The sequence below is a fragment of the Bufo bufo genome, chromosome 3 (genome assembly GCF_905171765.1).
Source record: "Bufo bufo chromosome 3, aBufBuf1.1, whole genome shotgun sequence".
Classification (NCBI taxonomy): Eukaryota; Metazoa; Chordata; class Amphibia; order Anura; family Bufonidae; genus Bufo; species Bufo bufo.
Genome location: NC_053391.1, coordinates 300464838 through 300483737, shown reverse-complemented (window position 1 = coordinate 300483737; position 18900 = coordinate 300464838). Strand labels below are relative to the sequence as shown.

General features: G+C 42.5%; 1 protein-coding gene across 1 annotated transcript in view; it reads right to left on the bottom strand.

Moving 5' to 3' along the window:
* IPO9 (importin 9) overlaps positions 1-18900 on the bottom strand; it is a 154190-nt gene that overhangs the window by 30024 nt on the left and 105266 nt on the right. Inside the window, exons 19-20 of the mRNA XM_040424209.1 lie at positions 17908-18074; positions 17225-17358 (exon numbers count right to left, since the gene is read on the bottom strand). Coding sequence (XP_040280143.1) covers positions 17225-17358; positions 17908-18074 — 301 coding nt within the window. The remainder of the gene's footprint in view (positions 1-17224; positions 17359-17907; positions 18075-18900) is intronic.

Here is an 18900-nt window from a genome sequence, read left to right as displayed (position 1 = left end):
CTCTTTCGAAGGCAACAACAGACAGGGGAAAATATCAATCATCCATGCAGATCACAACATCAAACCGACCAGAGATGGAACACCAGACATGACATAAAAAGCTAAACACCAAAATAAACCACACCAAACATCATAAGAGGTGAGGTGAGGAGGGGAAAGGAGACTTGGGGTCCATTCACACATCCGTGTGCGTTTTGCTGATCCACAAAACACAGACACTAGCAATGTGCATTCCGCAATTTGCGGACCGCACATCGTCGACACTAAATAGAAAATGCCTAATCTTGTCCTCAATTGCGGACAAGAATAGGACATGTTCTATTTTTTTTCGGGAACGGAATTGCAGACCCGGAAGTGCGGGTCCGCATTTCCAGATCTGGGCAGCACATCATGAATGGGTTCGCAATTCTGTTCTGCAAAATGCAGAACAGAATTGCGGACGTGTGAATGGACCCCAAGGAAGACAAACGATGTCCAACTAGGATGCCCTCACACAGGAAGCTGGAACATCCAGACAAGGAGCATAACTCCAGCACACACCAAGGCTGGAGTACAACTGACTCCTGGCCAAAGGCCACAGGTATAAGAAGCACCTAGTGACCACACCCAATCAGGGGGTTAACCCTTACAGCACCAGACAGGGGAAGGCTACAACTTAAAGGTGAAATGCACACACCAGTCACCACGTTGCCACCGGCAACAGTATGCGTGGCAACCATGTCACGGCGCACACAGCCAAAGCCGAGACACTGCCACCACATGCCATAACAGCAACACGTTACCACCGGCAACCGCAAGCATGGCACAAGTGTCACGACGCACACAGCAAAGGCCGTGACAGTTTGTGTGTCGTTAAGATAAAATCGACAGTATCCCCCATAACAGTGACCTCTACAGCACCCAGCCCCACTGTCTGCTTAGCTGTGCATCTAATCCTGTGTGATACTATCTACTGAGCTGTGTATCCAATATCCTATCCTGTGTGATACCGCCTCCAGAGCTGTGTATCTAATCCTATCCCGTGTAATACGGTCTACTGAGCTGTGTATCTAATCCTATTCTGTATGATAATGTCTGCTGAGCTGTGTATCTAATATCCTATCCTGTGTGATACTTCCTGTTGAGCTGTGTATGTCGTCCTGTAGCCCTAGCCAAAAGCGGACCTACAGCAGTGAATTAAAATGGCTGGGTTGTTATGGAAACCGGGAGTAAAACTTGTGTATGTGAAGACTAAGGGCCTGCGAGCTTCTATTGGCTGATAAGGGACATGTGACTGTTTGCATGGCAGTTGGGGGCTTGTATTGGCTAATGCAGGTCATTTGTTGGGAATTTCTCAAACTGTACATCCTAGAGAGCTGAGACCCGGTCTAAAACCTTCCCGGACACCTGATGTACCTGTGTGCCAAATTTGATAACGAAAAGTCCAGTAGTTTGGTCGCGCATAAAGAACAGACAAACGTCCAGACAAACTCATTTTTTATATATCTATAAGAGATAGTACAGGCATTTTGTGCTGATGCTTAAGATTTTTGTTATTATTGTTTATTGGAAGAGAGGGGTTATTTAACCACCTCAGCCCCCCTAGCTTAAACACCCTTAATGACCAGGCCACTTTTTACACTTCTGACCTACAGTACTTTCACCGTTTATTGCTCGGTCATGCAACTTACCACCCAAATGAATTTTACCTCCTTTTCTTCTCACTAATAGAGCTTTCATTTGGTGGTATTTCATTGCTGCTGACATTTTTACTTTTTTTGTTATTAATCGAAATTTAACGATTTTTTTGCAAAAAAAATGACATTTTTCACATTCAGTTGTAAAATTTTGCAAAAAAAAACGACATCCATATATAAATTTTTCTCTAAATTTATTGTTCTACATGTCTTTGATAAAAAAAAAATGGTTTGGGTAAAAGTTATAGCGTTTACAAACTATGGTACAAAAATGTGAATTTCCGCTTTTTGAAGCAGCTCTGACTTTCTGAGCACCTGTCATGTTTCCTGAGGTTCTACAATGGCCAGACAGTACAAACACCCCACAAATGACCCCATTTCGGAAAGTAGACACCCTAAGGTATTCGCTGATGGGCATAGTGAGTTCAAAGAACTTTTTATTTTTTGTCACAAGTTAGCGGAAAATTATGATTTTTATTTTTTTCTTACAAAGTCTCATATTCCACTAACTTGTGACAAAAAATAAAAACTTCGATGAACTCACTTTGCCCATCAGCGAATACCTTGGGGTGTCTTCTTTCCAAAATGGGGTCACTTGTGGGGTAGTTATACTGCCCTGGCATTCTAGGGGCCCTAATGTGTGGTAAGTAGTTTGAAATCAAAATCTGTAAAAAATGGCCGGTGAAATCCGAAAGGTGCTCTTTGGAATAGTCAGGAGAAGTTGGGCAATGTGTTTTGGGGTGTCATTTTACATATACCCATGCTGGGTGAGACTTTGTGAGAAAAAAAAAAATAATAAAAAATCAATTTCCGCTAACTTGTGCCAAAAAAAAAAAAAAAAAAATTCTATGAACTCGCCATGCCCCTCATTGAATACCTTGGGGTGTCTTCTTTCCAAAATGGGGTCACATGTGGGGTATTTATACTGCCCTGGCATTTTAGGGGCCCTAAAGCGTGAGAAGAAGTCTGGGATCCAAATGTCTAAAAATGCCCTCCTAAAAGGAAAGTGGGCCCTTTGCGCATCTAGGCTGCAAAAGAGTGTCACACATCTGGTATCGCCGTACTCAGGAGAAGTTGGGCAATGTGTTTTGGGGTGTCATTTTACATATACCCATGCTGGGTGAGAGAAATATCTCGGTCAAATGCAAACTTTGTATAAAATAATGGGAAAAGTTGTCTTTTGCCGAGATATTTATCTCACCCAGCATGGGTATATGTAAAATGACACCCCAAAACACATTGCCCAACTTCTCCTGAGTACGGCAATACCACATGTGTGACACTTTTTTGCAGCCTAGGTGGGCAAAGGGGCCCACATTCCAAAGAGCACCTTTCGGATTTCACCGGCCATTTTTTACAGATTTTGATTTCAAACCACTTCTCACGCATTCGGGCCCCTAAAATGCCAGGGCAGTATAACTACCCAACAAGTGACCCCATTTTGGAAAGAAGACACCCCAAGGTATTTCGTGATGGGCATAGTGAGTTCATAGAAGTTTTTATTTTTTGTCACAAGTTAGTGGAATGAGACTTTGTAAGAAAAAAAAAAAAAAAATCATAATTTTCCGCTAACTTGTGACAAAAAATAAAAAATTCTAGGAACTCGCCATGCCCCTCACGGAATACCTTGGGGTGTCTTCTTTCCAAAATGGGGTCACTTGTGGGGTAGTTATACTGCCCTGGCATTCTAGGGGCCCTAATGTGTGGTAAGTAGGTAAATGACCTGTGAAATCCTAAAGGTGCTCTTTGGAATGTGGGCCCCTTTGCCCACCTAGGCTGCAAAAAAGTGTCACACATGTGGTATCGCCGTATTCAGGAGAAGTTGGGCAATGTGTTTTGGGGTGTCTTTTTACATATACTCATGCTGGGTGAGAGAAATATCTCGGCAAAAGACAACTTTTCCCATTTTTTATACAAAGTTGGCATTTGACCAAGATATTTATCTCACCCAGCATGGGTATATGTAAAATGACACCCCAAAACACATTGCCCAACTTCTCCTGAGTACGGCGATACCAGATGTGACACTTTTTTGCAGCCTAGATGCGCAAATGGGCCCACATTCCCTTTATGAGGGCATTTTTAGACATTTGGATCCCAGACTTCTTCTCACACTTTAGGGCCCCTAAAATGTCAGGGCAGTATAAATACCCCACATGTGACCCCATTTTGGAAAGAAGACACCCCAAGGTATTCAATGAGGGGCATGGAGAGTTCCTAGAATTTTTATTTTTTTGGCACAAGTTAGTGGAAATTGATTTTTTATTTTTTTTTCTCACAAAGTCTCCCTTTCCGCTAACTTGGGACAAAAATTTCAATCTTTCATGGACTCAATATGCCCCTCACAGAATACCTTCGGGTGTCTTCTTTCCGAAATGGGGTCACATGTGGGGTATTTATACTGCACTGGCATTCTAGGGGCCCTAAAGCGTGAGAAGAAGTCTGGAATATAAATGTCTAAAAATTTTTACGCATTTGGATCCTGTGAGGGGTATGGTGAGTTCATGTGAGATTTTATTTTTGACACAAGTTAGTGGAATATGAGACTTTGTAAGAAAAAAAAATAATAATAATTCCGCTAACTTGGGCCAAAAAAAAAATGTCTGAATGGAGCCTTACAGGGGGGTGATCAGGGAGTCTATATGGGGTGATCATTCCCCCCCCTATCATTGATCACCCCCCTATAAGGCTCCATTCAGATGTCCGTATGTGTTTTGCGGATCCGATCCATGTATCCTCCGTGGATCCGTAAAAAACATACGGACATCTGAATGGAGCCTTACAGGGGGGTGATCAATGACAGGGGGGTGATCAGGGAGTGTATATGGGGTGATCAGGGGTTAATAAGTGACCGGGGGGGGGGGGGGGGGGGTATAGTGTAGTGGTGTTTGGTGCTACATATTGCTGAGCTACCCGTGTCCTCTGGTGGTCGATCCAAGCAAAAGGGACCACCAGAGGACCAGGTAGCAGGTATATTAGACGCTGTTATCAAAACAGCGTCTAATATACCTGTTAGGGGTTAAAAAAAAAATCGCATCTCCAGCCTGCCAGCGAACGATCGCCGCTGGCAGGCTGGAGATCCACTCGCTTAGCTTTCGATCCTGTGAACGCGCGCGCCAGTGCGCGTTCACAGGAAATCTCGCGTCTCGCGAGATGACGCATAGATGCGTGACTGTACGCAGGGCTGCCGCCTCCGGAACGCGATCTTGCGTTAGGCGGTTAAATTTTATTTTTTTATTTTTTTACTTCTTTTACGCTTTTATAAAGTCTCCTGAGGGGACTACAACATGCCATCATTAGATCGCTTGTCCCACAGACTTCAATGATTTATCATTGCAGCCTATGGGAGTTGCAGTATGTTCCGATGGACCCCTGCCACCTGAAAACCCCCATAGAAACTAGGGCTGTAGTATCCTCTGATAATTCAGAGGGACAGAGGCTACTACAAGGAATAAACGGCTCCCCTGATCGCCACACGGGAAGCCTTCATTCATCTATGTAAATAGAAAAAAAAAAAAAAAGGCATAAACTGTGTTCAAAAAGGGCAATAAAAGTACAGGTACAGACCTGACCATGTTATTGGAGGTCTCCTATAACTAAAATATACCAGTATGTAACTTAAAAATGCTGTAGTTTTACTGAAATAATCTCTATATAGATATATACAGTAGCTCTCTCTCTCTCTCTCTATATATATATATATACTGTATATTTTTTTTATGCAAGTCACATGTGAAAAGAGTCCAAGAGTGCAAGTACTGCGTCTCTGTTTTTCCTGCTCATTGCCCTCTGCTGTTGTGAGCGAGTTCTCAGCGGCTCTGAGCCCAGGCTTGAGTGTTTAAGTACGCCACCAATATATTCACAGGAGTCTACGTCAAGCCTGCGTGAACTTAGCTAGCTTGCTTGCGCACTGAGCCGCTGAGAAATTGCTCACAGCGGCAGAGAACAATGAGCAGGCCAGGCATAATGCGGTACTTTTATTTGACATGATAGGAATTTGAACATCTATCAAACGCTTAGGGGTGAGAAGGGGGCGCAGCAAGCTTGACTTCAGGACAGAAAGCCACTGCCCCCTTGACTTCAAAAACCTGACGCAGGCAGGAGAATAAAAGTGTTTCTTGCCATTAGGTGCATCTGACACCAAGGACAAAACCAACTATGGAAAGAAGCTACAGACCTCTATAAGGTAATGCTGGCCATTTACTATGCGTTTTATATGCGACAGGTTCCCTTTAATATAGCACATACTAAATGATGGGTATAATATATACGATACTATAAAATAGAAAGTAGTAATGAAGCATTCCCCCCCCCCCCCCGCTCCCCCCACACACACACACACACACCAGAAAGCTCACATATCAACTAAAGCCTGTATAAGGCTCCACTCACACGTCCGCAATTCCGTTCCGCATTTTGTGGACCCATTCATTCTATCATTTCAGATCCGGAAATGTGGACCCGCATTTCAGGGTCCGCAATTCCGATCCCGAAAAAAATAGAACATGTCCTATTCTTGTTCGCAATTAGAGATAAGGAGGCTCGGCTCCTCAGCACTCCCTCAGTGCGCCTGCGCCAATGACGTCACCGAAAGAGAAGACGTCATCGGCGCAGGCGCACTGAGGGAGTGCTGAGGAGGCGAGCCTCCTTATTTCAGAGCGCCTGCGCCGAATCAACACAGTCGCGCAATTTTTAAAGTGCCGTCAGGGCTGGCCGGAGGAGGAGATCGCGGCTCGCCCTGTCAATCAACAAGAGGAGGGGGCGGTTTTCTGCGGCTGCTACCAGCAAGTAGACGCCCTACTTGCTGGTAGAAAGGTAATTAGCATATCATAAAAGTAAGTTTTTTGCAAAATCTACTGAACGAAAATTATTAACATAAGGTATAGCAATATTGCAGGATAGGGATTATAAGTACACAAAAAAAAATAAAAAATCTGTTTAGTGGGGTGACAGAAGCCCTTTAACCCCTTAAGGACCGGGCTCATTTTCACCTTAAGGACCAGGCCATTTTTTGGAAATCTGACCAGTGTCACTTTAAGTGCTAATAACTTTAAAATGCTTTGACTTATCCAGGCCATTCTGAGATTGTTTTTTCGTCACATATTGTACTTCATGACACTGGTAAAATGAAGTCAAAAAAATTATTTTTTTTGCACAAAAAAATACCTAATTTACCAAAAATTTGGAAAAATTTGCAAATTTCAAAGTTTCAGTTTCTCTACTTCTGTAATACATAGTAATACCCCAAAAAATTGTGATGACTTTACATTCCCCATATGTCTACTTCATGCTTGAATTGTTTTGGGAATGATATTTTATTTTTTGGGGATGTTATAAGGCTTAGAAGTTTAGAAGCAAATCTTGAAATTTTTCCGAAATTTACAAAAACTCAATTTTTAGGGAACAGTTCAGGTTTGAAGTCACTTTGCGAGGCTTACATAATAGAAACCACCCAAAAATGACCCCATCTAAGAAACTACACCCCTCAAGGTATTCAAAACTGATTTTGCATACATTGTTAACCCTTTAGGTGTTGCACAAGAGTTATTGGCAAATGGGGAGGAAATTTGAGAATTTGATTTTTTTTGTCTAATTTTTCATTTTAACCCATTTTTTCCACTAACAAAGCAAGGGTTAACAGCCAAACAAGACTGTATCTTTATTGCCCTGACTCTGCTGTTTACAGAAACACCCAATATGTGGCCGTAAACTACTGTACGGCCTCACAGCGGGGCGTAGAGTGAAAGGTGCGCCGTATGGTTTTTGGAGGGCTGATTTTTATGGACTGGTTTATTTACACCATGTCCCATTTGAAGCCCCCTGATGCACCCCTAGAGGAGAAACTCCCTAAAAGTGACCCCATCTAAGAAACTACACCCCTCAAGGTATTCAAAACTGATTTTACATACGTCGTTAACACTTTAGGTGTTGCACAACAGTTATTGGCAAATGGAGATGAAATTTGAGAATTTCATTTTTTTGCCTAATTTTCAATTTTAACCCATTTTTTTCACTAACAAAGCAAGGGTTAACAGCCAAACAAAACTGTATCTTTATTGCCCTGACTCTGCCGTTCACAGAAACACCCCAAATGTGGCTGTAAACTACTGTACGGCCACACAGCGGGGCGTAGAGTGAAAGGTGCGCCGACTGTTTTTTTGACACCATGTCCCATTTGAAGCCCCCCTGATGCACCCCTAGAGTAGAAACTCCAGAAAAGTGACCCCATTTTAGAAACTACGGGATAGGGTGGCAGTATTGTTGGTACTAGTTTAGGGTACATATGATTTTTGGTTGCTCTATATTACACTTTTTGTGCGGCAAGGTAACAAGAATTAGCTTTTTTGGCACCTTTTTTTTTTTTGTTATTTACAACATTCATCTGACAGGTTAGATCATGTGGTAATTTCATAGAGCAGGTTGTCACGGACGCGGCGATACCTAATATGTATTACATTTTTTTAATTTATGTAAGTTTTACCCAATGATTTCATTTTTAAAACAAAAAAAAGTTTTAGTGTCTCCATAGTCTAAGAGTCATAGTTTTTTCAGTTTTTGGGCGATTATCTTAAGTAGGGTCTCATTTTTTGCGGGAGGAGATGACGGTTTGATTGGCACTATTTTGGGGTGCATATGACTTTTTGATCGCTTGCTATTACACTTTTTGCGATGTAAGATGACAAAAAATTGCTTTTTTTACACAGTTTTTTTTTTTTTTTTTTTACGGTGGTCACCTGAGGGGTTAGGTCATGTGATATTTTTATAGAGTCGGTCGATACGGACGCGGCAATACCTAATATGTGTACTTTTTTTTTATTTATGTAAGTTTTACACAATGATTTCATTTTTGAAACAAAAAAAATTATGTTTTAGTGTCTCCATAGTCTAAGAGCCATAGTTTTTTCAGTTTTTGGGTGATTATCTTAAGTAGGGTCTCATTTTTTGCGGGATGAGATGACGGTTTGATTGCTACAATTTTGGCGTACATACGACTTTTTTGATCACTTTTATTACCTTTTTTTGGGAAGTAAGGTGAGCAAAATTTCAATTTCATCATAGTTTATTTTTTATTTTTATGGCGTTCACTGTTCGGGTAAAGTAACATGACCGTTTTATAGATCAGGTCGTTACGGACGCGGCGATACCAAACATGTGTAGGGAATGTTATTTTTTTAATTTTTAATCAGTGATAAATGTGTTTTTTACTTTTTTTTCACTTTTTTTCACTTTTTTTTTTACCCAGATCCACTTGGTTCTTGAAGATCCAGTGGGTCTGATGTCTGTATAATACAGTACAGTACAATATATATTGTTCTGTACTGTATTTTACTTACACTGAACAGATCTATGCTTTCAGCACAGATCTGTTCAGCACCATGGACAGCAGGACGCCTGAGAGGCGTCCTGTTGCCATGGGAACCTTCCCCGTCTGCTCAGAACTGCGCAGACGGGGAAGGGTAAGGATGGGATCTGGCGGGGGGCTCTCTGGGGGCTCTCTCCCTCCCCATCGGGGGGCTGCAAAGGCACAGCAGCCCCCCGATCGGAGAGGGAGGGAGCTCCCTCTTACTGTTAACTTTTTCCATACAGCGGTCCGTACGGACCGCTGTATGGAAAGGGTTAAACGGCTGACATCGCATCACCGATGTCAGCCGTTTATACCAGGGTGCCAGCAATGTGCTGGCACCCTGGTATACCCACTCTACACCAACGATTATTCAATGGGAGGCGGGCGGGGGATCGCGATCCCGCCTGCCGCACCGCCCGCCTCCCGCAACACCCCCCCTGCACCTCCCACCGGGCTAAAATCATTCAGAGGTGCAGGGGGGGGTGATAAAAATATATTTTCGGCACACTAAAGTTTCTGATCGCCGCGGTCAGGGACCGCAGCGATCAGAAACAGCAGAAAGCGCAACAAACCACAGGTCTGAATTGACCTGCGGTTTGTTGCGATCGCGGACATGGGGGGGTCACGGGACCCCCCCGCGCATTTAGCCGAGGTGCCTGCTCAATGATTTGAGCAGGCACCTTGTTCCGATCACAGCCGGCCGGGCGGCAGTGATCGGAACAACACATGACGTACCGGTACGTCATGTGTCCTTAAGGACTCGGGAAACATGCCGTACCCATACGTCATGTGTCCTTAAGGGGTTAAGTAGCATATGGGTTAGAGTCCTTGAAGCCTGGAAAGGCCATGGCTGCAAAATCACAGCATAGTATCCTATGAAGCAAACAAGAGGGTGCAGATAAAACATTAAGATGCTCTAAACCAGGGCTCGACAAATCCCAGGCGCCAGGTCGCCATGGCGATCAGGAATTTTGTCCTGGCGCCTGGGTATTTGCCCCTGCTTGAAAATAGGTCCAGCACACCAGCAGCCGGGCGCAGTAGCACTTTAGGTTTAGAGTAGACGTAGCGTTTTGGTGTCAGTCTGATGAAACTGAGCCAAATGGATCCTTCTTGGCACACAATGTAAGTCAATGGGGACGGATCTGTTTTCACTGACACAATCTGGCACAATAGAAAATCCAACAGTGTTCAAGACAGATCCGTCTTGGCTATGTTAAATATAATACAAACGGATCTGGTTGAATTATCTGAACGGATCCGTCCATGACGTATCCGCACAAAACGCTAGTGTAAAAGTAGCCTTAGAAAGGAGAGAGTTGGTGGACTTTGGAACACCTTGTACAGTCCTTAACCCTTTCATGACCAAGGGTCATTGATGCCCCAATGTCCAGGTCAAAATTTTCAAATCTGACATGCGTCACTTTATGTGGTAATAGCTTTGGAACACTTTTACTTATCCATGCCATTCTGAGATTGTTTTCTCGTAACACATTGTACTTCATGACAGTCATATATTTGAGTCAATATATTTCACCTTTATTTATGAAAAAATCCCAAATTTACCAAAAATTTGGAAAAATTCACAATTTTCCAAATTTCAATTTCTCTGCTTCTAAAACAGAAAGTCATACCTAATAAAATATTTATTACTTAACATTCCCCATATGTCTACTTTATGTTGGCATCATTTTGGAAATGTCATTTTATTATTTTAGGACGTTAGAAGGCTTAGAAGTTTAGAAGCAATTCTTACAATTTTTAAGAAAATTTCCAAAACCCACCTTTTAAGGACCAGTTCAGGTCTGAAGTCACTTTATGGTGCTTACATAGTGGAAACCCCCATAAATGACCCCATTGTAGAAACTACACCCCTCAAATTACTCAAAACTGATTTTAAAAACTTTGTTAACCCTTTAGGCGTTCCACAAGAATTAAAGGAAAATGGAGATGAAATTTAAAAATTTCACATTTTTGGCAGATTTTCCATTTTTATAATTTTTTTTTCTTTAACACATTGAGAGTTAACAGCCAAACAAAACTCATAATTTATTACCCTGATTCCGCGGTTTACAGAAACACCCCACATGTGGTCGTAAACTGCTGTACGGGCACACGGCAGGGCGCAGAAGGAAAGGAATGCCATACGGTTTTTGGAAGGCAGATTTTGCTGGATTGGTTTTCTGAACGCCATATGTTTTTTATTTTTGTGCCGATCGTCTTGTGCAGGGGCTCGTTTTTTGCAGAAAGTGTTGAGGTTTTTATTGGTACCATTTTTGGGTACATAGGATTTTTTGATCATTCATTATTACACTTTATGGGGCAAGGTGACCCAAAAATTGGCTGTTTTGGAACAGTTTTCATTTATTTATTTTTACAGTGTTCATCTGAAAAGTTAGGTCATGTGATAGTTTTATAGAGAAGATCGTTACGGACGTGGCAATACCTAATATGTATATTTTTTCTTATTTATTTAAGTTTTACACAATAATAGCATTTTTGAAACCCAAAAAATGATGTTTTAGTGTCTCTATAGTCTGAGAGCCATAGCTTTTTTTATTTTTTGGGCGATTGTCTTAAATAGGTTATCATTTTTTGCGGGACGAGGTGACTGTTTGATTGGTACTATTTTGGGGGTCATAAGCCTTTTTGATCGCTTGCTGTTGGACATTTTGTGATGTAAGGAGACAAAAATATCTTTTTTGGCACTGTTTTTTTTATTTTATTTTTATGGTGTTTATCTGACGGGGTCTATCATGTGATATATTTATAGAGATGGTCGTTACGGACGCGGCGACACCTAATATGTGTATTTTATTTATTTTTTTCATTTTTTTTATAGGAAAAGGCAATTTCTTTTTTCTAATTTACATTTTTATTTATTTATTTATTTTTACTTTTATTATTTTCACTATTTTTTTTATCAGTTCCCTCTTGGATCTTGAAGATCCAGTGGGGCTGATAGTTGTACTATACTTTGCAATGCTCTTGCATTCCAAAGTATAGTACTTCCAGATTGCCTGTAGGTGGCAGCACTGGACGCCTTTGCCATGGCAACCGGACGCTTTTGCAAAGCGTCCGGTTGCCATGGCAACCATCGGGTGCTGCAATCACAGCGCTGCAGCCCCGATGGTGGAGAGAGGGAGCTCCCTCCCTCTGTTAACCCCATGGATGCCGCAACCGCGGCATCTATAGGGGTTACAGGAGAGTGTCAGCATAGAGCTGACACTCTCTGCTGATGGCGGCGGCTCAGTAATTGAGCCGCCGCCATCGCACACAGCAGGGGGATGGGGGGGGGGCAGCGCTGGAAAGGGAGGGGGGGGGTCGGGAGGCTGCCCACAATATCGAGGATATCGAGGGAGGCTGGGGCAGGAGGGGCGGCTTGAAAATTAATGCAGGGGGCGGGGAGGGAGCGGACCGCATGCCATCCGAGCAGGAGAGGGGCACAGATCAGCAGAGCACAGATGGGGGGGCACAGATCGGCATTAAGGGCTTGGAGGGGCACAGATCGGGGGGCATGAGTTACACTATCTGCTTTCAGGCTTTGATCTGCAGAGCGCAGATCAGAGCCTGAAACCGGCACTTTAACACTGCCGCGATCCGATTGGTTAGTCTGCACAGACTAACCAATCGGATCGATTGCCGGCAAGGGGCCACTCTGATTGGCCCCTTGCCGGCATTACTAGACTGTATGCTGTCCGTGACAGCACCAGGGCAGGGGCAGAAGCTTAAATCCAAGCGCTTTGCAGCGCTTGGATTAAAGAGCTGCCAGAACGTTTATATACGTGGTAGCTGCACGGGGCATGTGCAGCTATCACGTATATATACAGATTGCAGACGTGAAGGGGTTAACATTAAATGCCTATTAGGTGATTTTAGCATTCTGCTTTTAACTTGGTTGTGGAGGTACCAGTGACATTCCGGCACTTTATTACTGTGGATGCAAATATCCAGTAAATATAATAAAAGGAAAAAACAAAACGAGCGGCACTCACCGTTGATAGGCAGGAAACTTTATTCCATGGCAGGAGGGGGGGTGCAAGGGTTGCAGATACAGCAGCAAGTAAGCGACAGCCGTTTCGCGCGTGTATGCGCTTCTTCTGGCTTTCCAACACTGAAGAGGTCACGGCACCTTCTTATAGTGCACAGGAAGCCGCATCATCGCAGTAATTTGCTTAATTACTAAGTAATCAACACCTGGCCTCTCAAGAGGGAGGGCAGGGATTTCAGTCAGGCGGGACCTCTTCAATGATGTAAGGTGCATATGTGAACATACATAAACCAATAAGAACAAATCAAAATACGAAAATACAATAAGAGTGGTTCATTACAAAAATACGCTCATATCTATTTTTTCATTTAGTCCCAGCGGACCCAATGCATCCGTGCGTAGGATCCATATAGTTTCTCTTCTCAGAAGCTCCCTTTCTCTGTCACCACCTCTTTCAGTGCGGTTAACTACTTCAAGGCCGGCAAAAGTCAGCACATTGGGATTTCCACTATGTGCCCTGTTCACATGATCTATTAACCGCGGAACACCCTTTCCTGTTTTTAAGGAGTTTAGGTGTTCTCCAGCTATCACCCAAGCACAGTAAAACAATCAGTGCCGTATGGCCAATTCAGAAGACTTGCGTGTATAAATACCACCTCAATGAGTTATGATAAACAGGCGCAGGATCTGCGCGCTAGGCTGAGACGTAGAGGGTATCCCCCAGACTTGTTGAATCAAGCTATGACAAAAGCGTACATCAGACAGAAGTAAGGGAGGGTAAACCCTCAATAAAAGGGCCCCCACCCTTCGCCTTTTCCTTTAAATTCAGTCCTATGGCCGATAAGATAAAACAGGTCATAAAGAAAAATTGGAGTATCCTAGTGAGGGACGATTCCCTAAAACAATTGAAAGATATGAAACCAGTGATAGCGTTTAGAAGATGCCATACTATACGCGATCAAGTGGTAACTAGCCATTTCAGAAAAAAACGTCTCACATGGCTGTCTGAACAGAGACCAAAAGGGAATAGGAGTTGCAGAAGCTGTTCCTTCTGCAGCTTCAATTGAGTGTATTTTTGTAATGAACCACTCTTATTGTATTTTCGTATTTTGATTTGTTCTTATTGGTTTATGTATGTTCACATATGCACCTTACATCATTGAAGAGGTCCCGCCTGACTGAAATCCCTGCCCTCCCTCTTGAGAGGCCAGGTGTTGATTACTTAGTAATTAGGCAAATTACTGCGATGATGCGGCTTCCTGTGCACTATAAGAAGGTGACGTTACCTCTTCAGTGTTGGAAAGCCAGAAGAAGCGCATACACGCGCGAAACAGCTGTCGCTTACTTGCTGCTGTATCTGCAACCCTTGCACCCCCCTCCTGCCATGGAATAAAGTTACCTGCCTATCAACGGTGAGTGCCGCTCGTTTTGTTCTCTTTTTCCTTTTATTATATATGCTCACTGCAGCTACAAGCTGAGCACCTCCGTGAGGCACCACTCCTCGGCAGTCGCATCCTGACAATTTTAGGTTTGGTGTAGTGCCACTGGTTATCTGCTCTACATTTTACACAAATATCCAGTAAGGCAGACATGTTGAGAAGGAACATCACAGCTTGCTCTCCAACTAAAAGCTCATCTGCCAGACCACATCTCCCCCTCTTCTTTCTGTATTACATCAGTTAGCAGGGGTTGGGTGGACCTATACTATCCATGTACAGATGAATGCTATGGAAAGCTGCAAAAACACAACATTTCAGCGAACTGTAGGTCCAAGTGAGTAAAACCTTCAAAAAGTAACAGTATACTAGAAAACACGGTTTCTGGTAAACAGGATCAAATGAGAACCATCACAACAGCTTACATATAACAACTTACTACAAACACAAACCACAGTGCCACTTACAGAGCTAAAGCAAGATAACAGTGCACTGTGACATACAGGCGGCACTCCAGGAGCAGAAGACATGTTCATGCAGCAGATACATAACCCTGTATATACATACAGTATAGGGTCCCACTGATGCTGTGAGCCAACTACGAGGTAAAAACCACTCTATACTGTGGTGCAGGACAGGGAAGATGCTGTCCTGCTTATCCTGCAGCTCAGGTGCTCCTGTCGGGGTATAAGAAGCAGATAGTAAAAACATATCTCCTTCCAGGGCATTGGAAGAAGCCGAAAGGGGAATCCCTAGTGGGCTGGAGACTGTGTGCCGAATGTCGTTTTTATGAATTATACAATTTGCATTGTTAAATCAATGAACAAGTCAATATAATAAAGCAATCTGTTAAAGGGGTTTTCTCATTGTCTTATAGGTGAGGGTCCCACACCTATATCGAGAACTGAGCCCCGAAAAGGAAGGAGAGTGCACTGCGCATGCGCAGCCCAACTCCATTCATTTCTATGGGGCCGCCAATAATAGCAGAGCACTGGCTCGGCTATTGCTGTCTGCCCCATAGAAATGAATGGGAGCATGGGCCGCGCATGCACGGCATGCTCCCATTCACTTCTATGGAAAAGGCGAGGATTAGCCCTTGGTGGTGCAAGTCACACAATTTCTAGTGCTGGTTCAGAATGTGGAGATGGACTCCATGTAGTGATGGTCCTCTGATCTGTGGATTGTGAAATATTAGACTGCATTGAGCGGTAAATCTCAAAATGCTTGTGTATGCTTATCTGTGTGCAGAACGTCCAGTGTATTGTATGAGATGCTGCTTCACGCTGCTCTCCCTCCAGAGTGCTTGTCTATACTTTGCGAGTGTGCAGAATATCCAGTGTAACCCATTAAAAGCAGCTTTATGCTGGTAAGAGCTAAAAGGTAGAAATCACATAGTTGGTGGACAGCAATTCTAGGTCTCCGATCTACTAACTGCTGCCCTTGGTATGAAGAAACTCATACCCTTCGTCTCTGCCATAGGCATGATGGGAAATGCAAGCAGGAACCAAGAGGGTGGCAGATATTTCACAAATGGAATAAAGACTAAAACAGGTGTTCACAAAGTATACACAAGAGCATCTACATTATTATTTTGTAGCTTATATAGGCAAACTTTATTTGCTGGAGTGTTTCTTTAACTGTAAAAATCCTATTCAGTCTTCAGACAGCCTGAAAGCTCATTTTTTCCCGTTGTCTATCCAGCTTCAAATAATCTTCACTCATGCTACCTTTTATAGGAACTGTGGGGGTCATTTATGAATAGATACAGGTGAAACTCAAAAAATTAGAATATCGTGCAAAGTCCATTTATTTCAGCAATGCAAATTAAAAGGAATTGCATTAATGCAGCTTAAAATTAGCATTTTGTGAAAATGTTCAATATTCTAGGCTCAAAGTGTCACACTGTAGTCAGCTAATTGCTCAGGGGGTATGGATTAAAGGGGACCTCAAAATTGTGACTTTGGGGTTTCATAAGCTATAATCATCCAAAGTATAACAAATAAAGGCTTGAAATATCTCGCTTTGCATGTAATGAGTCTATCTCATATGTTAGTTTCACCTTTTAAGTTGCATTACTGATATAAATCAGCTTTGCAAAATATTCAAATAAATTTTTCGAGTTTCACCTGTAAATGTCTCATTCCTGCCACTTATGCCAATTTTTTTAATTATTATTTTTAACTGGCGGTCTGGCCAGTCTTGTTTATCATTTTCTACACCTATTTTTGGTATAATTTTTTTTTTATCTAAACCTATGCCAGCAAGGGAGCTAGCGGGAATTTAGGCTGGCGATGGATGTGTCTCAGTTATGCAGAGGCCTCTACATAACTTAGGCGCCTGGACAGGGTTATTAAGATTGCCGTCTAAAATGTCCCCATTTATGTCTAACAGCAGGTCTGAAAGTTTACCAGGCACAGACAAACTCACAGAATGAGGCCTAATGCACATAAGCATATTTTTGGTCCACATACGATCTGCATTTTTTCAGGTTGAGATGTGGATTAATTTATATGGGACAGCAAAAATGTGGGCAGCACACAAATGTCAATAGTGTATTGTTTGCAAAACCAACACAAAAATGCAAATTATAGAGCATGTGGAATAAGCAATTCTACTATCGGACCCGTGAAAATTGCGGCACGTACATGGCCGGTATTCATATTTTGCAGATCTGCGGTTTGCAGAGTGCAAAATCCATACGGTCGTGTGCATGAGGTTTAAGAAAACCACCAAACTTCCAAACCAAATAATAAATATAAAAATATATAAATTAACTCACTTCTGGATGTCTTTGATCTAGTGCGGATACCTTCTTGCATATCAAATATTTCATCTCCTTTTACTTTGATATCTTGAAGTCTCTTGTCATCCATAGTAATACCATACTGAAGAATTTTGCAAAGAGCTACTGAGCTGTGGAGTAAGGTGAGCAAAAAAATAAGTTGAGAACAATTCAAGGACAAAACGATGGCTAAGCAAACTTTTAGGTTTGTTAAATTGACTTGTTTATTACATCTGAGGGGACTTGAAAATGAACCAGCTTTTGAAATTCTAGTTCCCTTTATTACAAATACTTCCACACTATTAGATGGGTAGCAGTACATGTGCATTTTCACACAGATTCCACCTTTTGCACTACAAAAGGTTGAAATCCAGAATAAAACCATAGAAACTGAGATAGAGCTAAAACCACACCAATATTCGGTTTTACCGAAGGAATACAAATTAGTTGCTGCACTGTTCAAAAGATTTTGCAGATAACTAGAAGCTATTACACTGCAAATTGTAAAATCTGTTACAAGCATTAATGTTTAGTTTTTTTGCGGGAATGAGGTTTTGAAAACCCCATTCACAACCAATGCAACAAGTGAGCCACATCTGAAGGAGGCCTTACAAGTTATGCCATATTCATAACAATTATGATCATTTACAATATTAAAGAACTATCGACTAACGCATTACCTGACTTTGCCTTCATACTGCCCATAGAACAAATGCTGTCGACTCATCCACTCTGACATGACAAACTCTAGAGCTGGTTTACCAGTAGGGCCAGGAAGACTGCAAAGGAATTCAAGCAATGGCTCCAACTGAGAGTTTGCAAGGTGTGCAAAAACCATGATCAAGGACTAAGGAAGTGAAAAAAAAAAGCAAAAAAGCGTCAGCATACTACTGGATGAAAACCTGAAATAGAACCTGCCATTATTAAAACGCAGTTTAATCTGCCAGCAGCATGGTATAGCACAGGAAGATCTGCACAGAGTGATGTATGGGAAATGATTCTGCAAGAACATAAAATGGTTTTATGGATATATATTATTTTTTTTTACTGATGACCTATCCTCTGGATAGGTCATCAGTATCTGATCGGTTGGGGTCCAACACCTGGGATGGCCCTGCCATCAGCTGTTTTGAGAAGGCAGCGGCGCTCATATGAGCGCCACTGCCTTCTCGCAGCTCACTAAGCACAGCACTGTACGTTGTATAATGGCTGTGCTTAGTATTGCAGTTCAGTCCCATTTACTTGAATGGGACTGAGCTGCTCCTAGGCCATGTGATCGATGAACGTGTTGTCACTGGCCTAGGAAAGCCAGACAGAAGACCACAGAGCTTACAGGAGCTCCACTGCCTTGTCAAACAGCTGATCGGTGGGAGTCCTGGGTCTCCCACCAATCAGATAATGGTGACCTATCCAGAGAACAGGTCATCAGTATAAAAATCTTGGAAAATCCCTTTAAGTTCCTGCTCATTCTAGGCTTTGAAGTCAAGGAGGCGGTCCTATCTGTGATTGAACGCTTCCCACCTCTGACTACCTATCGAGAGAGAGAGCTGTCAATCACTGACAGGACTGCTTCTTTCACTTCAAAGCCCAAAAGAAGCAGGAAGTTAATTACATGTTTGGTATAATCATTTCCTATAGACATGTATATCAATCTGCTCAGCTCCTCCTGCTCT